Source organism: Sordaria macrospora, chromosome 1 (assembly GCF_033870435.1).
Source record: "Sordaria macrospora chromosome 1, complete sequence".
NCBI lineage: Eukaryota > Fungi > Ascomycota > Sordariomycetes > Sordariales > Sordariaceae > Sordaria > Sordaria macrospora.
Genome location: NC_089371.1, coordinates 818,265 through 842,940, shown reverse-complemented (window position 1 = coordinate 842,940; position 24,676 = coordinate 818,265). Strand labels below are relative to the sequence as shown.

At 52.0% G+C, this 24,676-nt stretch overlaps 6 protein-coding genes across 6 annotated transcripts; 3 read left to right on the top strand and 3 right to left on the bottom strand.

Moving 5' to 3' along the window:
* The first annotated feature begins 2,101 nt into the window (after window positions 1-2,101).
* On the top strand, window positions 2,102-6,387 carry SMAC4_05236 (uncharacterized protein). The gene is made up of 4 exons (XM_003346990.2): window positions 2,102-2,375; window positions 2,490-2,530; window positions 2,636-3,071; window positions 3,130-6,387. Exons 1-4 carry the CDS (start codon window positions 2,218-2,220, stop codon window positions 4,775-4,777), a joined length of 2,283 nt encoding a protein of 760 aa, XP_003347038.2. The 5' UTR covers window positions 2,102-2,217; the 3' UTR covers window positions 4,778-6,387.
* Window positions 6,388-6,523: 136 nt separating this feature from the next.
* Window positions 6,524-7,643, top strand: SMAC4_05235 (uncharacterized protein). The gene is made up of 3 exons (XM_003346988.2): window positions 6,524-6,923; window positions 7,144-7,265; window positions 7,332-7,643. Exons 1-3 carry the CDS (start codon window positions 6,762-6,764, stop codon window positions 7,447-7,449), a joined length of 402 nt encoding a protein of 133 aa, XP_003347036.1. The 5' UTR covers window positions 6,524-6,761; the 3' UTR covers window positions 7,450-7,643.
* Window positions 7,644-7,676: 33 nt separating this feature from the next.
* SMAC4_05234 (uncharacterized protein) lies at window positions 7,677-8,993 on the bottom strand. The gene has a single exon (XM_003346987.2). The coding sequence runs from the start codon at window positions 8,871-8,873 to the stop codon at window positions 8,313-8,315; it is 561 nt and encodes a 186-aa protein (XP_003347035.1). The 5' UTR covers window positions 8,874-8,993; the 3' UTR covers window positions 7,677-8,312.
* Window positions 8,994-14,798: 5,805 nt separating this feature from the next.
* Window positions 14,799-15,539, top strand: SMAC4_05232 (uncharacterized protein; the record flags this gene model as incomplete). The annotated part of the gene is made up of 1 exon (XM_003346985.1): window positions 14,799-15,539. One exon carries the CDS (start codon window positions 14,799-14,801, stop codon window positions 15,537-15,539), a length of 741 nt encoding a protein of 246 aa, XP_003347033.1.
* A 2,013-nt stretch (window positions 15,540-17,552) lies between these two features.
* On the bottom strand, window positions 17,553-20,321 carry SMAC4_12822 (uncharacterized protein). The gene is made up of 3 exons (XM_024655405.2): window positions 19,613-20,321; window positions 19,434-19,542; window positions 17,553-19,368 (listed from the first exon to the last, which is right to left on the bottom strand). The coding sequence occupies exons 1-3, from the start codon at window positions 19,719-19,721 to the stop codon at window positions 19,053-19,055; spliced, it is 534 nt and encodes a 177-aa protein (XP_024511298.1). The 5' UTR covers window positions 19,722-20,321; the 3' UTR covers window positions 17,553-19,052.
* Window positions 20,322-20,701: 380 nt separating this feature from the next.
* SMAC4_05231 (uncharacterized protein) lies at window positions 20,702-22,354 on the bottom strand. The gene is made up of 2 exons (XM_003346984.2): window positions 22,121-22,354; window positions 20,702-22,040 (listed from the first exon to the last, which is right to left on the bottom strand). Exons 1-2 carry the CDS (start codon window positions 22,211-22,213, stop codon window positions 21,180-21,182), a joined length of 954 nt encoding a protein of 317 aa, XP_003347032.1. The 5' UTR covers window positions 22,214-22,354; the 3' UTR covers window positions 20,702-21,179.
* Window positions 22,355-24,676: the final 2,322 nt, after the last annotated feature.

Here is a 24,676-nt window from a genome sequence, read left to right as displayed (position 1 = left end):
CACCCACGAGCGAGCATCCACCACAACGACGACGCCGCCGACGGACCACGACCGGCATTGCTCGACCATTCCGCACCCAGTCCGCTCGTTAGCACTAGCTTCACCACTCCCGGGCGCCATCGTCACATCCCATCCATCGCCTCCACTGGCTTCACTGATGCTGCTGCTGCTGCTGTTCGGCTGTTAGTGCATCTTCGCACTACACGTTACAGACCTTCATTGTCTACGGCACGGACAAACGCGCAGCACGTTTCCGAGCGGCTCGTCGACACCGTTTGGGTTTTGGGACCAAGATCCATCCGGCGACCACAAGCTCGACGCTGGTGAGACCACTAAGAACGGCTGGACAAAGGCTGCCACACCGTACACTACATTGCTTCCCCCATCTCCACGCTACGAAACTAGGCACATACATACCTACACACGCTCGCTCCACGCGAAACACAAGGTCGAACGAGGCACATCGAAACCGTCGAACCGTCGGTCCCCGTCTCGCCCTGTCCAGATTGAGGTTGTTGCTCCTCAATATCGTGGCCGTAGCCGTGGCTCATTACATACCCTCGACACCCCGATCTCTGTCTTGTCAGTGAGCCACCACAATTCGCCGTGTTCCATTTCGCCTTTTCAGCCACAGCACTGCTCTTCTCGACCGAACCCTTCCGATCCAAATCTCCAGGGTCCCCAGACTGGAAGTTTGGAACATCTTCAGTCGCCTCGTCATCGCTCTATAAAGTGCATACCTCTACCACATTTTATCGCTGCCAAGGCGTCACGCTCGTTTTAGTCTAACCCGGCCGACGCTACTTGGAGCCGCTAGAAGGCCTTGATTAGCACTGCCCAGCGCCCAGGATCGCCTAATCGCTAACCCCCAGAACAACCGCGACTATCCCTATATTGCTGCTTTTCGACTCTTGCTGTTGGCTCACTGCTGTCATTGCTGTGTGCTGTCACTATCACTGTTGCTGCCCCTGCTGTCGCTGACTGCTGCTGCGCTGCTGCTGCCGCTGCCGCTGCGTTGTCACGACTGTCCCTGTCAAGCTGAGTTGACGCTGTCTCGCTCGCTCGCTCGAGGCGCGTCGTCGAGAGGAGTCCATACAGTATCCTCGCATAACAACTAGACCCACAACCACAAGAGACAAACAAGAAGCGAATTCGAAGCGAAGTGAGCCGTGCTCGAGATTAAGAGGTTTCGCAAACTTCGACAAGCACAACGAAACCGCCTACCGCGGAAGAAGCGATAACTGAACATACAAGCGAACAAGAAGAGACATCGGAGAAAATAAGAAGCAAAAAAAAAAAAAAGAAAGATACCGGAGTAACAAGTCCACGGTTCACCTCGATTCGAGATTGGGATTACGAAAAGAGGAAAATAAAAAGAAGAAAGGAAAGACAGACGCAGCATCATCCATCCCACGCACACCGAGCCCACGTCAACCACTGAGGTAATCAAGCCACAGGGGACTTGGTCTTGGTCGCGCTGGTGGAACAGGCCTTGGTTTGGTTAGACAGATTTTCAAGTTGGTCTTGATCCTGCCAGTCCTGCCTCTTTTCGGTTGAGCGCTTCGCACCAAAGAAGGCTGCCGCTGTTGCAGCTTCGAAACCTGAACAGCCCACCATCCCGGTTTGGGACTCCGCAATGGCACCCATGACGCCCCGACTCAAGATCCTGTCAGGTGAGTCGCCAGTTCATATTCAGCACTGTTTGGATGGATACCACTTGGATACCACTACGATACAGGTTCAGGTACTGGGCCTTTACAGGTCCATGGAAGAAAAAAAGCTGCTTGGATGGAGACATTGGAGTCGAGTCGTTTCGGCACCGGCCCTCTGCCTTGACTTCAAGCAGTCAGCAACGAGTGTTCCCTGTCATCCTCACCCATGTACCAGTTCCCACGCTCTCCGCTCTCCTGTTCATGCTATCCATTGTACCCGCTACCTCACCTCTCGCTAGTGCTACGCCAGCTTTCCGGGACCAGCCAGTCTTGACCAGAAAGAAAGTGGGCTACGCTATCCTATCCATCCTTACCACACACACACGCTATTATCTCTTTGACGGCCCTCCCCTCGTCCAACTTCTTTTTCCCACTTCCGAGACCTGAAAGAACCTTTGCTTGACTGACCCTGCCGTCAACACCACACTCGTTTTTTTTTCTGCTTTGATTATTTTTTTGGGGACAGCTGCTGCGCTTGCGGTTCACAAACACGCGCAAACCAGACATGTCGGAGAGTAATGAGCTGATGAATGTTGTTACAGTGGGCGGAAATTCGGTTTCTGCCTTCTTGTCGTGGCGCCTCCAAGCAACAAATGCCTGCGACGTCACTCTAGTATGGAAGACAGGCTACGAGCACGTTGCGCAATACGGAATCTCCTTCAAGTACGTTGACGATTCGCAATTCGATTTCTCGTTTTCCGGGCGCAACAGAGTCGCAAAAACTCTGGTCCCAACGCATCCGGATACCCAGTGCTGACATGGTGTTGCTGGGTCTAGATCTCCGGTCTTTGGCAATGAGCGCTTCAAGCCTCGTCATGGTAAGCTTTCCTCAACAACCCTCTCGTGTTCCCCAGGACTATTTACCCCTGCGTGAGTGCGCTCGACCGTCGAACGTTGTGCTGATCCGTGATGCTATGACGCAGTTGTCCGGGCACCCGAAGAGGCTGCCACCCGCAGAGAGGGCGGCGCATTCGACTATGTCATCCTCTGTATAAAGGCCCTTCCCGATGTTTACGACCTGGCGTCCGTGATCGATTCCGTCGTCACTCCGCAGCATACTTGCATCCTTGTTAATACCACACACTCGCTCGGCCTCGAATCAGCTATTGAAGAACGATTCCCCACTAATGTAGTCCTTTCGCTGGTCTGCGGCGCCGAGCTCACTCAGCTCGGAGGAAGCGAATTCGAGCACAAGGGCTCAACAGAAGTCTGGGTTGGCGCCGCAAACAAGAACTCCAACATTCCGACTTCGATACAGGAAGATATGGCGCAGGCACTGGCTATGACCCTCAGCACTGGTCAGGTCGACTGTAAGGTCTCGAGTAACATTCGGCAACAGCAGTTCGAGAGAGTTATTGGGTACGTCGTCCATCGTTGGGACAGTCAGCTCAAGGTCGAGATGCTAACCGATTCGCAGCCCAATTGCTTTCCATCCTCTTACAGTGCTCTTCGAAACACCCAACTATGGCCAGCTCCTCGACAAGGTGGGCGTGGCCAAGCTGATATCAGATGTCGTTGACGAGCTATTAGCCGTGGCCGACGCACAAGGCTGCAAGTTCCCGCCCGACTTCAAGAAAAACACCATTGATGAATTTGCGAGGACAACAACGGAGAATATGATGTGGCAAGATTACGTAGCGAGACGCCCAATGGAGGTTGAGACATATCTCGGCTCGCCTATCAGGTTAGCCCAAGAAGTTGGGGTATCAGTTCCACGAATCGAGACGCTCTACGCCCTCCTTCACAACACCAACATCGCCAACCGCAGCAAACCCAAGGCGGATGCTCTGGGCCCGCCTCTTCAGCCAGGATCGCCTTCTGCTAGCCCTCTGCCCCGGGGAACGCCAGGTACTCCACGTGCAAATGGCGTGGCCAACGGAAACGGGTTGCCACGGATGCGCCCTAGGGGCTCGTCGCAGCTGGGAGCACCACCCGGCATGCGCAGGCCTACCCTGAACGGCGGTCCACCGCCACCCAACGGATACCCCAGGCCACCAACCAGTGGAAGCCGACAGCCGTCGAGGAGGGGTTCGATGGAAGGAGCTGATTTGGAAGAGTTTAGCCATTTGGTGCTTTACGACGACATTCCAGAAGGTGGCGAGGGCGGTTATTCGCCGCACGACCTGGCTTTGCGGGAAAGAGAGTTGCAGCTGCGGCAACGAGAGCTCGCCTTGAGGGAGCAAGAGATGAGGTTAAGACGTGCTGCTGCTGCTGGCGGTCCCCCGCCGGGATCCAGAAGGGGCCCCCCATCGAGGTACAACGGCGGTTTTGACGATGACGATGATGACGACGACGATTTCTACGACCCGGCTTCTGCGCCTCCCGTGCCACTGATCGATCCCGACAACTTTGACATGATGAGCGTCACTTCCAAGAAGAACCGGAAAGCCCCCAACGATCATCACCAATTGCGCAAGAACCCCGAGCCCAATGCGCCTGTTTCCCGGACTAGTAGGTTTAGGCCGAAGTTTGGACGGAACCGATCGAGCCAAATCGTCGCCGATATTCCGGGGTTGCACGACAACGTTTTGGACGACCCGTTGATGAGCTTCACCTCGAATCGGTATGGCCATGTGGACCGGGGAGCGATACACATGGAATCAAGGACAAACTCTTTGACGTCCGCCCGTCTGGATGAGCTGCAGTACACTCAGGGCCCTCCGCCACACGGAGGCATGCCGAGGCGCGCCAGTCAATCACCAGGGAACCCATACAGCCCGTCTATGAGGGGCGGTAGCGGTCGCCCTTCCCCACCAAACGGCTACAGCGCGCCGTACATGAACGGCGGCGGGCGACCGTCGCCTCCGGAAGGGATGAGGCAGCCCATGCCCCGTTATCCCCCAGGACACGGAAACGCGGTCGTGCCGCAGCAGGTGGAACAGCATGCCGGGGTGAGCGCCCTCCAACCACCAGAGACCATGATGTCCAAAAATGTTCGAAGTCTGACTGGTAGTGCAAGCGCCAGCGCGGCGAGTGGTGATTCTACACATCAGCTCGAGTCATCGGAACCCTCGGCACATAGCAGCCAGAGTAGCCTAGCTCGTCCACCCATTGGAGTGCGCTAAGCACAAAACGGGACAACGGAGTTTGGCTTTTTGGAACAAGCCGTTTTGGCGTGTGTGAACACCCGGTGGTGGAAAGAAGCATTTGTCATTTATAAACGAACTGGCTACTACTCCTTTTTTTTTTCTCTCCCGGAATCATTACCACTTCTCATCAGGCAACACATATTTTAGCCCCTACCTATCGATATCTCCCCTTTTTGCACAGCAGTCGAAGACGGACGGAAGGAGGAGAAGAAGAAGAAGAAGAAGAAGCAGAAGAGAAGGCGGATGAATGCATTCATTCAATTTACTTAATGATACGTATGGGCTGGATTGGTTGGGGGAACACAAGACACTATTTGGTTAGAAGAAAAGGCGTGTGTGCCGCGTGTGTGCGATGAAAGAAAGGACGCGGGATGTGTGAAAGATTAAGATCATTATGGACTACTACTGGTTGGCAGGCGGCGGTTATTATCAAATACTTTTTTTTGAGTTTCTTTTTTTCCTCTGTTAAAAACAAATCAATTCGATCAATCGAACGCTGGACAAACAAACAAACGAGACAAGAACGTACGAGACGCGAATAAAATAAACAGTTACCCTACATCACCTGTTCTATGGTACACACGACTTGAGTCCAACTGTCCATGCGGCGATATACGTTTTCTATTTAGGTCCCCGACGACGAATCTCGAGACGGCAAATAATTGGCAACAGACGCACTCCGTAACTAGCCAGCTCATACGCAAAAGGAAAAGACGGGGGCCGAGGACGAGATGAGAGAGTCGGGATTGGAGTCAGGAGGACGACGCCAGGATTAAATGGATGGAGTAGATGGATGGACTCATGGAAGGAGCAGGACGGAACGACGCGGCGCATGGGAAACGGAGAGACTGAATCATCGTACTGGACTGATCGGACGAAGGCATGGTAATCAACACAACATATTTCCTCTTTTGGTCTACTGTTCTTTTGTCTTTCTTGAGGGGGGCTCTTTGGCGTAGCTTCATAAGTGTGGTCGAGAGAGAAACTGTGCATAGATTTATTGGTGAAGGTATGGGCAAGCTTCTTATCCTAAAGATGGGTTTGACATTCTCACTACCTCATTTCCTCTTTATATGAAGCCGAACGTGAATTGACCGTGACTTCTTCGTCGCTATCTGGTCTGGACTTTCTGATTCGCATGACGGCAGAGGCAGGCACGGCATGCAAGGCAAGGAGGTAACTGATGGACACATTTCGACCCTGCACCATTCTCGGGTTCATCTCGTCTTCTTCGTCTCGTGTCGAGTGTTGTGTGTGTTGTGTGTGTTGTACACGGTCTGGGACCCGAGGAGGAGGGTACGGAAGAATACGAGAGGGGTCCGGGATGGGTGATCTGAGAACCTCGGGAGACTCCCATTGCAGCCCGTGAATGCAGGGCCCGTTCCTCTCTTCTATCTCCAAGAGCACACGAAGCTTCCCGGTCTGGAACCTAAGGTATCCCGAAGTTTCTCTTGGACAATGGCCTGATATGTCGGGAGAAGATAGCCAGCGAGGGCCATGGAAGACTCTGCCCGTGCTCGCCGAAGGGGGCGAGCCGACGAGGTGAATTGGTTGAGATGAAGATACCTTATTGTTAGTGCATGCGTTTGGTGGCGCTGTTCAGCCACTAGATACAGTAACATCAGGTCCCATTCTGAGTGCTTGGTGCTATATTCAGTGGAATTAGCGAGCGCTACAGCGAGAACGCTAATCTTCGCAGCGCACCTCAGGCGCTCGCACTAACACCCGACTTCCCACCACCTCCACGCGCGCCTGGCGCTTTGACGACCTCAAGCAGCCACACCACGCCAAACATCGCCAAAACAACATCATAACAAACCAAACACACACAAGACACTCAATAAGCACCTCACCAATAAGCCACTTGACTCTTAGCAGGCACATCAGCTCACCAAATAAACCATTCAAAAATTTAATACTGTGCTTTTGAAAATTCACACAGTTTGAGCACTGCAGCAATATGGCAAGCCACCGCAACACCATCTTCGGCACGCAAATCAGCAGCGGGGCCGGGGCCGGAGCCGGGCACGGTGGTGGTAGCCACGGCGGAGGACGGCAGTCCATGGCGCCTGGCGCTTCGACTTCCGGACAGAGTGGTGCAGCGGTTAAGGCTAGGCAGATTGTATGTTTTATTTCCTTTCTTCGTTCTTTCATCTTCCTCATTTCTTTCTATCTTGCGCGCGAGTGTAGAGTGTAGAGTGTACGGCAACGTCTTCAACTGGCGCACGCCAAAAGGCATCTTCAGTAAACTAAGAAGATAGCAGCATCATATATCCGTTGATGATGTTTTTAACTCATTTGCTTCAAGATTGTGTGCCATGTCTGCTAACGCCCCAAAACAGTCCCAACTCCACGCCCAACTAACTCAATTATCCAACAACCTCGCCGACACGGAAAACCTCTTGCGCATGACTAGCGTGCAGGCCGAGTGCATGAGGGGGTTAGGGAGTTGGCATGGTGGATTGTAAGTTCCTATCTCCGTCTAGCTCTCATTCAGGCTGGCACTAACACGGAAATTTCCGATATTTAGGTTCATGGCTGCGAGTAAAGTCCTGGGAGAAGAGAGCGTCCAGAGTGTGCAGGCTCAGCAGGTAGTTGTTGAACACCAGCAGGGTGGACAAGGTGGAAATGGTGGCCAGCAGAGGTGATTGTCTGCTAGGATGATTGTGAAGATGTACGTGGGCATGTGTGTTGAGCTGAGGTTGTTGTGGTCGAGTTAGGCTACGGAAACACGCAGCTTGAACAAGCGAGAGCAAGCAGGAACAGGAGGCCAAAGCAACCACAATGATAAGCGACTTAGAGTTATGCATAGCAAAGCAATGAATGATACCATGTCACTTTCACGACTGATCAGTTACTGGGCATCGAATATGGATGGTGAGGACTGTGCCCCGAAGCTTGTATTGTATTTGTTCGTGGAGCTATCACAGTCAATCCTTGACTTTCCAATAACCTCCAGTTCGATCAACGTCCGTACATGTCACGGAATCCTCAGTTGTCCTCAAGTAGGCAGCCCGCAACGGCTGGGGCGAAGCAGCTGCGCGAGAGGCTGTCTTCCTTCAGCATGACCTTGGGCCCGGCGAGAGCGCTTGCCACGAGCGACAGCTCTCGCCGGGTCGATATCGAGACCATGGGCCAACTCATGGCCTGGCTGCCGTCCATATGCTGTTATAATTCTCCCAGGCCGGCGATATCCTCGCGTACGCTCAAGACCACACGGCAAGAACCTGAATGGACATGGCCAACATATCCGCCATGTCTAGGCTATGGAAACATCTCGTAGACATGGTGTGCTTCTCGGGAACAGGAATGCGGCTCGTTGGCACTCTCTCGACGGACTGTCTAACCAGTCCAACAACATCCTCGGCGTGCCCCTCGGACACATGTCTAGGTGTAGGCGTTTCTCTCAGTTGAGGGCGCCGTCCAGCCTCGACTTTCTTCAGCCTTTCTGATCCCGAATTTCCACCTCCACTTGACCCTGATGCTGTTTCTGCTTCTGTTTCTGGCCCTGTTATTTCTGGCCCTGTTGTTTCTGGCCCTGCTGTTTCTGGCCCTGCTGTTTCTGGCCCTTCCCCTTGCCGCCAGCAGAAGGGACATCAACATCCATAGCATCCCCAGCCGCTTCTACTTCTCCTTTTACTCCCCGTTCCGTCTTCCTCTTCGTCCTCTTCGCATCAATGGGATACCTCCTCTCCTTCTTACACGCATGACACCTCCTTACCATGACATCCGCCCACGGCTTGCGTCCACCTTTACTCCTATTTTCAATTGATGTGGTACATGTTGATCCGTCAATGAGAACCGAGTCGCAGTACTTGCATATGGTCCGCTTCACGGCAGGGCTGAGACGGATTCGGGTCTTGAGAGACACGGAGCGGAGGTCGGTAGCCAGACGGCGGGATATGCCTTCTAGGGCGGGGCTGGAAGGGACCTTGAGTTGTTGTCCGGGTGCTTGTGACCGTGGGTGTGACTGCTGAGATAGAAAAACGGTGGCTTGCTGGAGGAAGGAGACGCGGGAGTAGATTGCCCTGTTTTGGACCCCGCCGTTGTTTTTACCGCCGGCTTTGGCCATTTTCGGTGAAGGATCCGTACTGTGCCCGTGTTGTGTAAGGTTTTTGCTTTGTTTTTTGTCTTATTTTGGTAGGATTTATTGAAATGCTTGTTTTGTCTCCATTCACTGTTTCTGAGACACACGATTGCCCGTTTGTTCTTTGTCGTTTGCAATTAGCGCCAAGACTGGCATGCAATTGACATTCACTGGATGAGTGCGGCGCTGCAAGGGAGTGAAGGTCCAGAAAGGCTCCAAGGGGGTCAATGCGTCATGGACTGGGAAGCAGCTGGCATGACGCCAACATGGGGTGCTCAGCCACAGTTACCTTGTGAAACAAGGCGAACTGCCAGCTGGCGCCCTCCTGAAACCTTGAGAGAGCTTGGGCCTTTGGAACTGAAAGCAACGGGCGACCACGCCTGCGCCTCGTGCAGGTCACGCCAAGTCACGGGCGGGTCACGGCTGGGTGGTGGTGGTGCGGCGGGTGCGTGACTGGAGGAGCGAACCTGAACCTGCTGCTTATTTTGGCCTGGTTGCGTCGCCCTTCCCCCTCCGACTTTTCAACATCTTCCAACTTCCATCAGCGCGTCGCCTCTTCTTCTCTCCACTTCATCTCCGCAGCATCACGTAGCCTTCTGCCTCGACTGGTCTGCGCAACCCCATTCGACTCCAGCAAATTTCAACTTTCTTTCTTTTGACCGGATTTCTATTCTCCAGCTTTGTTGTCGCCTTTGTCGTCGTTGTCGCAGCCGCATTCCAGCTACGACACGTCTATCACTAATTAATCAACCACCACTCATCATCACCACCACCACACCAACCGCCAACATGTCTGCCGAAGAGGATCTCATCGACTACTCCGACGACGAGCTCAACAATGAGTCCGCCGCTCCCACCAACGGCAAGAAGGCTGAGGCTGTCCCCGCCGGCCAGACTGTCGACACCAAGAAGGGTTCCTACGTCGGCATCCACTCCACTGGTTTCCGCGACTTCCTGCTGAAGCCCGAACTTCTTCGCGCCATCGCCGACTGCGGTTTCGAGCATCCCTCGGAGGGTTAGTCCTGACAAATTTTACCCCCAGCTTATCGTTACACATCTTGCCTCCAAATCGGGTTCCGTCCATCATCGCAAGCAAATACAAAGACTATACCGCGTCATTATGGGCAATTCGCACGTCGAAAGAGGAGCGCTGAAACGCGCGCCGCCGTTATACACCTCGGGGAGGAAAGGTGGTGCTTTGGCGTTGGAACGTCCACCATTACGACCAACATCATCACTTTGTTCACGCTTTGCGTCTCGGAAACGAGCGTAGGCTGTTCGCGCCTCTGAGCGCTGCTGGAATTTGGCACCACGGTACATGCGACCACGATCACGGTGCCGAAGTGGAAATGGCACAATGGCGAGCGGAGAGCGATCACCCTAAAGGCTCACCCTCGGGCTAACTACCCTTGGGCCCTCAATGGGGGATCCCCGGTCAAAGGGAGACTTTGTCCCCGCGGTCTCGAAAGAGTCGTCGACCGCTTGTACTAGTCGTTGATGACTGGTGATGTCATGGAACCGTTCAATGGATGACACCATCACGAGACGTGTCTCTTCACTCGATCCATGTTCAGAACAAATATGATGTCGGCAACACGCACCTACAACGGGAGGAATGGATAACCGGAAACAAAGTCTTTTTGCTGCTGCGACGATGGACGGGCCCTTCGCTCTCGATACCACCCCGTCCTTCTTCGTGCCCAATTCAAAGCTTGCATAACTCGATTCTAATCCGGTCCTCGAATACAGTTCAGCAGACATGTATCCCCCAGGCCATGCTTGGTGGTGACATCATCTGCCAGGCCAAGTCCGGTCTCGGTAAGACGGCTGTCTTCGTTCTTACCACTCTTCAGCAAGTCGAGCCCGTCGCCGGCGAGTGCTCCGTCCTGGTCATGTGCCACACTCGTGAGCTCGCCTTCCAGATCCGCAACGAGTACAACCGTTTCAGCAAGTACATGCCCGACATCAAGACCGGCGTCTTCTACGGTGGTACTCCCATCCAGAAGGATGCCGAGATCCTCAAGAACAAGGAGACCCACCCCCACATCATCGTCGGTACTCCCGGTCGTCTCAACGCTCTGGTGCGCGACAAGCACCTCCGTCTCGGCAGTGTCCGCATGTTCGTCCTCGATGAGTGCGACAAGATGCTCGACCAGATTGGTAAGTTTCTTGGTATTCATCAGCCAGCCCATGGTCACTAACCCTCAACTAGACATGCGCCGCGACGTCCAGGAGATCTTCCGCGCTACTCCTCAGCAGAAGCAGGTTATGATGTTCTCCGCTACCCTCTCGGATGAGATCAAGCCTATCTGCCGCAAGTTCATGCAGAACCCTACTGAGCACTACGTCGACGAAGACACCAAGTTGACCCTCCACGGTCTTCAGCAATACTACATTCCTCTTGAGGAGCGTGAGAAGAACCGCAAGCTCAACGAGCTTCTCGATGAACTTCAGTTCAACCAGGTCATCATCTTCGTCAAGAGCACTCTTCGTGCCACTGAGCTCGACAAGCTTTTGCGCGAGTGCAACTTCCCGTCAATCGCTGTTCACTCTGGTGTGAGCCAAGAGGAGCGGTATGTATTTTTGCCTTGTATTTTTCTGCGTTCAGGTACTGATTGTCTTGTAGTATCCGTCGTTACAAGGAATTCAAGGAGTTTAACAAGCGTATTTGCGTTGCCACCGACGTCTTCGGCCGTGGTATCGATATCGAGCGCATCAACCTTGCCATTAACTACGATCTCCCCGCTGATGCCGATTCCTACCTCCATCGTGTCGGTCGTGCTGGTCGTTTCGGTACCAAGGGTCTTGCCATCTCCTTTGTTACCACTGATCAGGACAAGGAGGTCCTCAAGGCCATTGAAAAGCGCTTCGAGGTCGCTCTTCCGTAAGTTCACCTGACACTTCTCCCCTCACCTTATGAACAACGGATACTAACTTCCTGCTTAGTGAGTTCCCTAAGGAGGGTATCGATGCCTCTACCTACATGGCTTCCTAGGCGATTCATCCAACACAGGACAGGATGTAGCGTGTTTTGAGGATAGATAATGTGTTACAAGTTTGTCTCAGGCTGAACTGTCTTTATTTTCTGCTTTTTACTTCCGTGGTCATGAACTGGTGGAAAGCGTGATTGAATCTAAACTACGAAAAAGATCACAAACGAAAGGGAATGATGGATGACGAACGCACAGAAGCAAAGAAAGGCCCGAAATGGAGAAAAGCTTAAAATTTTTTTACTACATTGTCGGAAGTTTTTCGGCTTGTTGTTGTCATGATAACTGTAGCTTGGGTCTGATAACTGAACTGTGACAAAATATGAGCCTGCCTATTCTTTCTGGGACCAGCCTCGTCTAGACGTAAATATCGAGATGTGAGTGTGTGACTTGATCTGATCTGAAGACGTGAGTGGACTGATTCGATGGGAAAGGGTTTCCTGGCCATCGGCACACGCGACATAGCCAGCACATGTTCACGTATCGCGAACGGTTACCGTGTCAACTACCATGGTCTGGACGGTATCTTTTTACAGTTGCGGTTACAAACCAAAGCAACCTTGCAGAAGTGGGATCAATGCAGTTTTTTCTTTCTTTCCGTCATCGTGGTGTGACAATAGAGTGCGTGATTTTGAAATCTTTTAGCAAAGGCAACAATGACAAATCTTCTTCCAGGGCTACAACTTTCACAACGTTCCTCGCAACTCCCAAAAAGAAAAACACAAAGACACGAACAAACCGATTCTCCCCATAAAGCAACAAATTGAAAACCATCGACGACCCCGGCGAAGACCCATCTACCTTTTGGGGCAAAGTTGCCAGCGCCCACGTCAAACCCTTCGCCGAGCAATACTACTCCCCTGATTATATCGAAGACTACCCCTGGGATGACTTCGACCCGTCCTTCGCTAACAAGCTCGACCTCACCTTTGCCGCCCTCCCCATCGACGAGCAATTTCTTCGTCTACCAAAAGGCATCGTCGAAAACACGCACAATTATCTCTCTGAGAGGAATGTCGCGGCAATGCTGACCTGGATGGGAGATCACGGGAAAGCTGGCAATTGGGATTACTTGAAGGCCGTGACGGACAGGCAGGGCAGAGCGTGGTCGATTGCGAAGAGGTTCATTAACTGCTTGAAAAGAATGAGGATGAACTTGGAGTGCAAGATGGCGCAGGAATAAATAAAGAGGTTGAGGGAGGTGAAGGAAAGGAGGAGGGAGATGAAGAAGAGGGAGGAGGACAAAGAGCGGAGAGAGGAGAGGGCAAAGAGGCAAAAGGTGTGGAAGGAGTATGAGAGGAAGAAGAAGGAGGAGTTTGGGGAAGATGTGTGGGTGCGTGGGAGGGTGGTGGAAGGGGAAGGGGGTGTTTTGAGGGTCGAACCCGTTAATCCGCCGCCGAGACGAGCGACACCGGCGTCGCGGGAGAGAGAACGTGACAAACTCTTGAAGGAGAAATAATGAGACTTTGCTGGACTTCTGACCAAAGAATCTGGGGCTGTCAAGGAGCGCATCGTGGAGTTCCTTTTGATGCGTGAAGGGGGGAAACACAGAAAGGCCTACATGACCGATTACATGCGCGACGTTGGCGAGCGGGTTGAAGGCTCCATCCACAAGGCTACGGGACGGCTGGAGGCACACTTTTTGTTCACTACGGTGGATGATTGGATAGTGGAGGAAGCGGCAATTAGGGGGGTCATTGGCATGCTCGAGTATGTCTATCTGCCCGTGGAGCTCAAGGTCGTTGCAGAGTCGGGGGAGGAACAGTTGAAGGTCGTCGAAGCACCGAACGAGCTGAGGGCGTATGGTGCCAAAAAGAAGCTGGGCGACTTGCTGTTCAAGCTTCTGTTTGAGACGCCGATTGATATGTTGAAGCTGGCTCAGTGGATGAAGTCGGACAAGGACCTACATACCAAGTTTGGCATGTTGCTCGAGAAGATGGCTCGGGCTGGGGTGGATATGACGAGGATGCAGAAGTTGTCAGACCATTTGGGATTATGCTGTAGGGTTTCTGATTGAAGAGGGGAGCTGACTGAGAGCAATACCTTACCATGTCGTGACTCGCCTCAGTTTTCTTCCCGAAGATAAAGCGGAATGTTGGAGATGAACTTGGCAGTCCTACTCCTTCCTTCTCCCTGTCAGCCAATCCATCAGTTTCACTCACATAAATCTGCTTCATCTTGGGAGGCACTTCTGGTCGACGCCAACGGTCAGATGAACTATCCCCCAGAGTTCATGCAAGGAAAAAGGACATATGGGATCCAAAGACCCGGAAAAGTGTTTGATTATGGAGCAAAGAAGACCAGCCGAAGACCTGCGGAGCTTAAGCTTTTACCTACCTCCGATCTTCTCGTGGCCAATCAGACTCCCAACCGTAAGTGCCCGCCTTTTATTTACTTGGGAGTGCAGGTGGCTTCCTCAGAAATCCTGAGCTCCTTCTGTGCCAGCCATCATCGATTTCCTTCTGCAGTACAGGATGTGCCTTCCGTCTGATGTGGCCTGCCTTGAAGGTGAATGGAGGAGTTGGTACAGGCAGGCAAGCAACTGGTCCCCTAAAGATCAACCTTCAAGGGAAACAGCACTCTGCCCTGTGGGCGCAAACTCCAGGTTCCAAAACAGTGCTTGATTTTAGACTCAACTAGCAAGGTCCAGATGAAATTGTTGACGGTAGTCGTCTGGGTGGAAGCCTGGTTCTCGCTCTTGCATCAACCTGCACCCTTCCGCAACGATCCACGCAGTAAACTTGCTTTCGCCCACAATCACCTACAGCTGAGGCCTCGCGACTCAAGCTGTTTTCCAACCTCCTTCTTCTTATTTTCCTTCCATAGACTCGGTTCGTCGCTGCCGCGGGAACAAGACTTCATTTGTCACCATCTTCTGGTAGTACCTCACTCACCAACTATCAACCTTCTTCCCCTCACCATGGCTTCGCCCGCGATTCCTCGCAAGCGGCGTCGAGCGTCGTCTGCAGATTCTGGCGCCAACCAGTTTGCGTCCGAACAGCTCGCGGTCCTCCCAAAGCCCATCAAATTGAACCCAGGCAGCCACATTGCGACAGAAGACATCCGATTCATACTCTCCTATCTACCCCTTGACACCGTCATCGACAAGTTCACATCTGTGGTCTCTGATAACCAATCTCAAGCCTGGAAGATCGCCGAGCGCTTCAACGATTTCATCATCCCACGGAAGATTGAGTGCGCGAGAAACGGCGACGTAGAGGGTTTCGAATCCCTTCCGGGTCCCTTTGTCAGATCTGCTTCACTTAGCCATCTGTCTGCCGCAATCGTGTCGTCGATGCTCTCTCATTTACCTCCCTTCACGGTCGCCGATATGTTTGCTTCTGTCATTCCTTCCGATCAGAGCCTGGGCTGGACGATTGCCCGGCGGTTCAACGGTCATGTTATCAGGCGCAAATGGGAGCTTACAAAGCTAGTCGAGGACAAGGCGGCCCGTGGCATGCCCGAGACTCCAGCCAGGAAGACTGTGAGCATTTACAGAGGTAGAGACCTCTATATCATTGACGTCCAGGATGTAGTTGACCGTCTGAACTCACCTTCCTGGAACGGAAACGACTCTACCCGCGAGTTTAGCGATGAGGAGATGGAGTGGATCACCAAATACGTGTTGCCGCTTGGAGTTTGTCAAGATAAGCGCGAGTAAGCCAGCTTGTGGGAAGAAAGGGGAGGTTGAAGAATAGGGAAAATTTCCCTATGAACAATGGATGCAAAGCTCAAAAAAAGGACTTCGTTGTGGGGTGGTTTGTGACCTGAATGGCCCATGTGCGTTACGGAAGACAGGACCTAAGGACCTGGAAACAAGATACAGGTTTTCGGTGTAAGAACAGAACATGCTCTCCTTTTGGTGCTGACAACAGGGTAGCCTTGCGTGCGGTAGGACAAACGCTTTTGGTGGGCGCGGATGGCGGACTGAACCCAGATATGGAGGAAGGGGAAGAGGTCATCTGCATGGCCCAATGTTACGCTTCTCTAGTGTAGTGTCGAGAAACTAGTTGGGCTTGCTGTTTGTGTTTGAGTTATTCAGTGTTGATCTAAGGTGTGTCAACAACGTGATGGTCTCGTAAGCTGTCTTGGAGTTGAGGAGGCTTGTACAGGTGGTTGTTTGTCTATTTGATCTCCATTTGCGACCGCCTCGTTGTTCACGTTTCTATGTGCTGTGTCCAGGATCTAGAATGGAAGGGGTGAAATAACAGGAACATAGGTATCGTCTTGGGAATGGCTTTGTGTCTCAAGACTGGGAAACGACTGGAGTTTTAGCCCCCTGTATGGAGTCCCCTTATCTTTCAAAAAATCCCATTTGGCACGAAAACGCCCTGGAGAAGTTCTGCGTCCTCCCCATTCCACACCTATCCATATTTTGAACCAGCTCTTTCAACCTTTCGAACATGTCGGGCTTGCTCCGGACCCATTGCACCATTCCCCTTCGGCCGATTCCGGTTTCAAAGAGCAGCTTGAACGCGTACCACCCCATCCCTCCTTAACGCCGTGCCGTATAAGATGGCCTAAAACTTCGAGGCTCGTCCAGTTCACATCTGGGTTCCTGTCCATATGCGACACAGCATCATAGTAGACAAGCTCAATCACGCTGATAACACATTCGACTGCCGCGTGCACCACCCACCAGTCCATCTCTCCTCCCTCCAAAGATTCAACATGCTCCTTGAGACGCCTCGAGAACAGACGAACGAACCGCCCAATCTTCCCTCCAAGTATCTCGCATTGCTTCTGGACATCCTTCATATTCATCTCGTCGATCTCCAAAAAGTCCACGATAGAATTTCTCATGGCTAGGGTGCCTTTCTTCAAATCGGCGGCTAGCTTGAGGCGAGCTGTTGCGACAGCGGCCTTTACAGCTCTCCGGGGCCGGGAAGAGGCATGGTTGGCTTTTTCTTGGGAGGGGGCTCGGGTCACCCGTGCACAGCAGAGATGAGTGAAGTTGGATTCAGTGTGATTGTACTGATTATATTCGCGAGAGGGGATATACGGCCAGAAAATAGAAACATTGACGCCCAATGAAGTTTCGACCAAAATGATCACACGACCGCGTCTTGCAAAACATAATGCGCGTTGTTTTGTTTGTTGTCCCCAGCCTGCCAAGAGTGCCCTAAGCCATGATATGAATAGTGTCACTTACAGGCGATGATGTAGAAGGACAGGCCATACTGCTTCTTGGCACATAGCGCATCATCACGAAGAACAATCAAACAACGACACTCGAGGAGAATCGCCCGAACACGGGCCATAGTAGACTATCAATGGACTTGATAGCTTTGGACCCTGGTGTCGAAGTATGAGCTTGAACTTATCGCCTCAGTTGCTGTGTTCAAGGCATAGACAAAAGATACCTGATGAACAGGTACCTGGTATGGATCGGTCGAACCCAGCACTTGTTTCGACTCTCCTTTTTTTCTCCCCTCTTCTTCTTCTTACTCTTTCCTTTCATTTCCTTTCTTTTTATTTTCTTTCAAAAATAAGTACCCACCTGAGAAAAGAACGAACTTCTGCCTGGAACATCCGCAGAACCAATCTTGTATTATATGAATTCTTTTCACTCGCGGTCTCCCAATTAATTTTGTCACCGCTGTTTTCGAACTCATTCTTCTGTGAGGATTGGACATAGGCTAATGGACTTAAGACAGCGCAAGTTTCACCTAGCCCATGGGTTCCTGGGCATAATATTAAGGACGAATCAAATCGAAAATGAAAGTGAGAAGCCGAAAACATAGGTACACCAGCCGCAGATACTTATGAACACCAACAGAGTAGGAGAGTTAAGCAATACCAGGAATTTCCTTGTGCTCCTTTCCAGTTCCCAGAGCAAGTCGTCATAACAAATTTATCGTACATGCATCCAACCCCTCAGTCAAGGACTCAGGGACATACCGACCAAGTCCATGAATTCGACGGTAGGTCGGCATATCATCTTGATGTACTTTCCTAAGCACAAGCCCTAAGAGGCAAAGCCCGCCCTCCGCGTAAATTGGACGGCCTTTCATTGTCCCCACATGGTGGCGACTTTCCGGCTTCTCCTCAAGTGCCATAAATATCAGGTCTTCTGTAGTTGGTGGCAACCCGTCCTTAACATCAAGAAACACCACCCCAGCAATGACACCATATCTGGTGAGGATGCCTACCCCCAAATCTCCTTCCGGAGATCTGGTTTCTAAATTGAGTTTCACAAGTTCAATATCACTCAATATGAGTGAGGCGTCGACAAGAGCTCCGTAAGCATCATTATGCTTGGGCAATCCCCACATCTCCTGCACACGAAGCTTCCTGCGGGTATCACATGGGCGGAACTTGATCGGCGCCATGACGGATGCCCAAGACCAACTCGGCGCAATGTATTCCGACGTTCGTCTGGAGACTTCTTCTGGATTAATCCACACTTGCCACAGTAGGCCTTCTGGGAGATGTGTGCTCCACATTCCAGCAACGTACTTCGCGCTAGGAACTAACCACTGGTATGTTTGCGCAATACCCGAGAAGGCCAACAATTTTTCACTGACTTTGGTCATGTTTCTCTCTGCGTAATCCATGACGAGTGGTGACCAGAAATCATACAAGTCAACCGTAGACGACGACGACTGTATAGGGGATCGCGTTGTCCATTTCCAGGAGGTAGATCCACGTTCTCCGTCTGAGATTGGCCCCTTTTCGGCCGAACACTCAAGTACTAACTGTGTTTTCCCGAAGTGTACGATACTGCTTGATAGCTCCTTTTCCTGGAACGCCCAAGCGCGATACCGGAGAGGGCTGTCATCCAATGAGCCGTTATATACCGAGCGCCAATCCAGCTTCTCATGCTGAAATCGGAGCCGGTATTTTTCATTGTCAGTGTCATGGACGACCATATTGACCAGGAAGTCTGGAGGTATGAGATTGAGCCCCTGGTTACTATCACTCGAGCTCAGAGCTGCAAGGGTACAGTAGGCTTGGGAATACACTTTGGCCATTGACGCCGCCTCTCGCGCCCAGTCTTCTTCGTTATCCTGAATAATGCAGAGGGAATCAATCCAAAGATCTTGATGCCCTAATCTCCGATAATCTCGATTGCGTTCTGGAATGTCTTTGGGAGGGTCAAGAATTGGATCCGATCCATATGATCCGCCAAATTTGCCCGCGTTGTCATTTTGGGGCGCTTTGCAGGTGGTCCTCAGCAATGGCTCAAGGTAACATACGATGGTAGTTTGTCATTCCCATCATATTTGTTGGGTTGTATATGGACCAGTCTGATGTCGTCTCTGAATGCTTTGAGATCGAGCAGCCTCGTAGGCAGGAAGTCTTGAGCGGCCAAGGCGACGCGGCAAACCGTATGGGTCCTTTCACAGTTTTCAAGCCACATCCCTATAGAATCCAGATTGTATTCCAACGCATCGGTGGAACATGAGACGCTTTCGACAGGTGCGGTTATGTTGACATTTTGAAGTTGCTCGATTGGCTTGGCGAGGTCATGGGCAAAATTGCCCGATCTGGGGAACGAAATGTAAGCCGGAAAATTCAATATTGTTAAGGAGGGGTTAGTTGAGGGACCTACACTGTATCCGTTCTTCCAACTTCTCTCATAGAGTATTGTGAGTTTATTGAAAACCTACCATCTTGTGATAGCTTCTGACATGACCCCAACAACGTCAGAATGCCAACAGCTGCTTGTCCATTAGTTTGAACGACTATCTTGATGGCGATTCAGTGAAAGCCAGGAAGACACATACGTACCGTAATGCCACGCACGCTCCGAATCTGTATTCTCATCCAAATCGTGCTTAGAATCCCGGCGTGATTTGGGAATTTTGACGTCGAGGAGGATCTTTGATTGAAAGGTCATAAGGCTGAGCTGGCTTCTCTTGTCCCAGTTTGTGTTTAAAAGACAGATTCTCGGCGTCTGTTGAGGCTCAAATGTTGAGACTGGCACCGTTTAACCGCGACATTAATGATGTGCAAAACGTGCATCCTTTCTCGGTATCTTCTTCCCACACTTCAATACTTGGCAGTGGAGTGGCATTTTCACTTCCTTCAAGCCAGAAGGCCGCCGGAAGGTGCCTAAGGACATTACGAACTCCTGGTTCCATTTTGCGCCAAAGTATGGGCTATCATGCCGATGTGTTTCGAAAATTCGACGAACTGTGGAGAAGGTTGAATGGGAGAGACACAAGTGCTGGGCGACAAAAAGTTAGCATGGCTCCAGGCTTAATATGTAGGTATGAGGGCGATGGTTGGTCATCCTGTTCGTCTGCCCAAGCAATATAGCACAAGTGGCGTCCTCCAGACGCACCATGGGCCATTTTTAGTCGAATCATGGCGGCTTAAGTTGTCAGCCAAACAAAATGGGTGCCCTCCGAGGGAAAGAAGGCCGGTTGGGCTGAGACCATACATGCACGGAACGTTGTTGGGGCGACCGAGAGGGGCGGGGAAGAGGGCCGGCAGTCTATGGTTCTGATGTTCTTCGGCGCCGAAGCCTGGGGGTGTGAGGCGGTTTTAGTTCACATGAGTTGAGGAGAGGATGAAGGCAACTTGAATGGTTGGGAAATGCTTGATTTATGGTAGTGGCTAGCCTGGTTAAGAGAAGATTGTTTGTCAGCCCCAACCACAAGAGTAGGTGTGACAGGAGCCTATAAGGCGGTGGGTGACGACCTCAAAGCCCTCAAACCGAGGCGCATAAGCCTGAGGTGGTACGTTGGGAAAGAGCATCCCGGCCCGAAAGTCTTTCGTCTGTTGGTCAGAACTACCTACCTACCTAGTTACGTAATGGGCCCCTCAGCAAATGACGGGAGAAATGCACACCTCTGGGTAGGGAACATGAAGAGGTAGCCTCCCTGGCCCCAAAAAAAGGCTGAAAGCAGGGCATACTATAAGTGCCATCAGGTGTTTGGCCTTTTTGGCGGGGACGGAGGTAGCTTAAATGTGAGTGCCGTGGTGTTTTGACAAGAAAACAAAAAAAGTTCGGGAATCAACAAGACAATAATAACCAAACACTGCCACCGCAGAGATGCGTGCCAAAGACAGTACCTGCTTTTCAACCAACATAACAAGGTCGGCGTAATAATTCATCCATTATCCAACTCGAAAAATCACTTCAACAAACACCTTTCGCAAAAGCCCAGAAATCCAGAGAAGGAGAGTGACAGTAAGGTATCTATCAGACGCAGAGCACACTAGTTTTCCACACCCAAACAAACAAACAACACGATCCTCAAATTTGACCCGTACTCAGCCCCAAGTTCCTAAACCCCAACACCATATATCAAATCCTCAGTCTCCAAACAAAGCTCAAAGCCCGTTCAAATCAAAGCAACCCGGCAACAACCACCACACCTCCCAACACAGCCGCCACAACCTTCACCCCCACCGACTCTCCCATACCACCACTCGCCGCATTGCTGCTACTACCAGTAGTACTAGCAGCAGCCTCCACACCCTCCAAAACCGTCGTCGCCTCGGCCTTGCTATCCTCATTAACCGCATACCCAATCGTGGCCAAGCCCGTACTAGTCGCGAGTTCAACAACCTTGGTGACACTCCCATCCACACCCGTCGCATCCTTGGTAATAGTCTGCACAGCCGTGATGGTCTTTGTGCCGGTGCTAGTCAAAGTCCAGCCGGAGCCCCATGCGCCCCAAGGGCCGTTGGGTTGGCCGTTGCCGTAGTCACCATTGGAACCATGGCCAGGTCCGCCCCCGTGACCGAAGCCCCACGGCCCGCCGGCCCATGGTGATCCGTCCCATTCGCATCCTGTGACGGTATACACGCCTCCAGTCCAGGTGGCTGTTCCCGCCCAGCCGGCGTGGGGACCCCATTTTCCTGTTCCTGTTTGTGTCCATCCTTGGCCGCCGTGTCCTCCCCATCCTCCACCGGGACCGCCACCGTGGCCGCCGTCCCAAGCTCCAGTGAAGGCAGGGAGGGAAACGGTATAAACGCCCGTAGAGCCGGCGGAAGAGCAAGAAGAATATTGGGCGCAGAGAGAGGAGGAAAGAGACGAGTAAGAGGAGTGGGCGGTTGGCGTGGCGGAGCAGGCGCTGACCAGACAGGAGGAGGCGGCGTCGATTCGAGATTTTATGTCGGAGTTTTTGGAGGAGTCGCACCAATCTGTTGGAGCGGGCCAGGCGGTTGTGCTCGTGGCTGACCAAGCTGAAGAGAGACAGGGTTGCTGAAGAAGGGTGTTGTTAGTTAATTAGGTAGGTGGATGAGGAAGGGAGGTGGGAAAGGGGTGTTGAAGGATAAACTTACCGCGCACTCGGGGGCTCCGGCGCCCCACCACGCTTCGACCCTGTTGACTGAGAGTGCGAGGGCCAGGAGGCCGAGAATCTGGGGACGCTCCATTTTTGTCTTGTTCGGTGACTGATTGATTTTATGTGTTATGTGTGGTTAGAATGATAAATGTGAGTAGTGTTTAAACTGAGTAGGATTAAAGAGGAATGATATGAGCCAGTTTCTGGTATGAAACCGAAAAGCCAATATGGGCAGGTAGAAGAAAGAGAGCGTACATAAATATATATGCTACGGAATCATGTAAAGTAACACAGCCGAGCCGCTCTGAACATTGGACCAACATGCAACATGTCTCGGGACCCTGCCTACCAGACCCAAGGGCAAGCGAGGTACCTGGCAGCCCGACAGAACAGCACACGATACTTCCGTACTGGAAAACCACCAATGGAAGGTTCGTCAATTGTCCAGAAATGGGGCTGGTAAAAAGGTCAGGAAACACAACATGGGGCAAAAAAAGGCAGAAAAGGCATGCACTTGCGCGTCCATCGTACATCGTACATCCAGATTTCCATTTTCGGAGCCATCTGTGCATGCGTAAAAGGTACAAGCCCGGCTGTATGTAGCCTGTAGGTAAGGTATGTGTGTAGGGCACCACGAGGTAGGTACCTACCTTAGTAGCCACTCTCTTTCGTCATTTCGTCATTGCTCTTTGTTAGATAAGTACTATGTATGTCGGCAAAACGGATATAGAAGCTGTGCCAGTCATGATAGGTATCAGAAGACAGACGCGCGGCACCACCATCCATGGGATTGGGATTGGGATTGTCCCTCGGAGAGCCGGAGTTGAGACTTAGAAAGATGGGGAAGAAAAGTTGACGGGATGATTGATGGTTCTCACTTGACTTGCCCAACTTCTTGAAGATCTCTAAAAGAAGGGAAGGACGAAAACGCCAAGGGGTGGGTGGTTAGGAATGGAGAAGGAACCTTGCACGTCTTCATCCCTCCCTTTCTTTTTCGGGCTTCCATCTTGTCCAACATGTAAACATGTAAAAAGAAGGCGGGTAATAATTTCCGAGGGGACTGGACGACCGAGGGCAAGCAGATCTTATTTCCCGTTCTGGTAGAAAAAAAAATCGGAGTCTAAAAGAAATGCCATCCAGAAACCCAATCCAACCAACAGAGACTGCCTGCCTGTCTGTCTGACGTTTCGGCGCCGAGAAGGAAAAACGAGAAACGAAACGCAAGATGCCGTTGGAGAAAGGAGTTGGAGATCTTGGGGTTGTTGAATGGGTTGGATGTTAGTTGTCACTTGTCATAAAGTGCCCGCTTGCTTGCTTGGTGCATCATTCATCAGGCGAAAGCATCAGATGAAAGCATCAAGCATCAAGCATCGAGCGATGAAAGCGTCCAGCGTCCAATCCCCGTCTCTCTTGCAGGTTCAGCTTGCTCGCTGTGTCGTTGGAGATCCTGTACTGCTGCTACTGCTGCTGCTGCTGCTGCTGCTGTCATGAGGAGACGCGTAACCCCATCCATCACTCTACCCGAAACAGATACATACCGTACCGTAGGTACTTTAACAAGGGATCAGCAACTTTCCTATCATTGAGGACAAAAGAGGACGAGGGAGACGAGGTTGTATGGCTCACTTCCCTTTCCCTTCCCGTAAGCTCGGGACCGAAGGGACGGAACGGGAGGGCAACAGGGGGAGCCCAGTACCCTAGCACCCCAGACTAGAAAAGGATGGTGAAGGTCAAGAGGGACTGGCCCAAATCCAATGGGGTGCTGTGGGATGCTACCTACAAGTAGAGGTACCGAGCTGCAAACTGGTAAGAGGACCACGACGGGACTACCTCTAGGTAGAGCGCCGGAGGTTCGTCAAGCATCGTAGAGTCGTCAAGCTACCTACCTCGATGATGGTAGGTAGGTAAGGGGAAGGGGAAGTGCCGTCCGTGTACAAGTAAGAGGAGGTAAGAATCCGAGTAATGTGCCCCGCTGAAAGGTCTAAAGTCCAACCACCAGTCCTTCCAAAACTGTGGCTTTGTGGCGCTTCATAGATTGGGGAATGTCCGTAACGGCGACGCGGCAATGTGAGATGTTAAGAGTCCCCGCCCATATTGAAGTCGAACGACGGGAAATCGCCGACAAGCCTGGCTTCGGTCAGCGACCGACACTCCGTAGGATCATCAGTTGGCGGGCGGCTGATCACGTCCAGTCCTGCTTGATTCGTTCATCAGGCCTCGGTGTCTTCACTTCGTCGAGGGTTAGGTAGGTGCCGTCTTCGATCTCGGCGGTCTCAAGGAGAAGTTGGCTAGGTATGTTTTGTTTGTTGATGCGTATGCGGTTGATAGTGGAGGAGGTTTTACCTGGAGCAAGAGTCCACAGCCATCACGTAATAGGGCTGAAAGGCCCCTGAAGGAGGAGCGTGTTAGCGCCTGAATTGCCTGGATCTCCGCAGGGTTCCGTCTATCGACAAGCTCAGATCCCGATATCGGATGGGGCCTGTATTTCAACTTCCCTCCTCTCCCCAACCAACCGGCCGGAATACAGCAGCTACACCGAGAGCGCTGACGACGA

Coding starts and splice junctions, on each gene's coding strand:
- SMAC4_05234 (XM_003346987.2), bottom strand. CDS start 8,873: ATGGCCAAAGCCGGCGGTAAAAACAACGGCGGGGTCCAAAACAGGGCA.
- SMAC4_05236 (XM_003346990.2), top strand. CDS start 2,218: ATGTCGGAGAGTAATGAGCTGATGAATGTTGTTACAGTGGGCGGAAAT. Junction 2,376..2,489: donor CAATACGGAATCTCCTTCAA/GTACGTTGACGA, acceptor TGCTGGGTCTAG/ATCTCCGGTCTTTGGCAATG. Junction 3,072..3,129: donor CAGTTCGAGAGAGTTATTGG/GTACGTCGTCCA, acceptor ACCGATTCGCAG/CCCAATTGCTTTCCATCCTC.
- SMAC4_12822 (XM_024655405.2), bottom strand. CDS start 19,721: ATGACCTTTCAATCAAAGATCCTCCTCGACGTCAAAATTCCCAAATCA. Junction 19,543..19,612: donor GGAGCGTGCGTGGCATTACG/GTACGTATGTGT, acceptor ATGGACAAGCAG/CTGTTGGCATTCTGACGTTG. Junction 19,369..19,433: donor GTTGGAAGAACGGATACAGT/GTAGGTCCCTCA, acceptor TTCGTTCCCCAG/ATCGGGCAATTTTGCCCATG.
- SMAC4_05235 (XM_003346988.2), top strand. CDS start 6,762: ATGGCAAGCCACCGCAACACCATCTTCGGCACGCAAATCAGCAGCGGG. Junction 6,924..7,143: donor CGGTTAAGGCTAGGCAGATT/GTATGTTTTATT, acceptor GCCCCAAAACAG/TCCCAACTCCACGCCCAACT. Junction 7,266..7,331: donor GGGAGTTGGCATGGTGGATT/GTAAGTTCCTAT, acceptor TCCGATATTTAG/GTTCATGGCTGCGAGTAAAG.
- SMAC4_05231 (XM_003346984.2), bottom strand. CDS start 22,213: ATGGAGCGTCCCCAGATTCTCGGCCTCCTGGCCCTCGCACTCTCAGTC. Junction 22,041..22,120: donor CCGGAGCCCCCGAGTGCGCG/GTAAGTTTATCC, acceptor ACCCTTCTTCAG/CAACCCTGTCTCTCTTCAGC.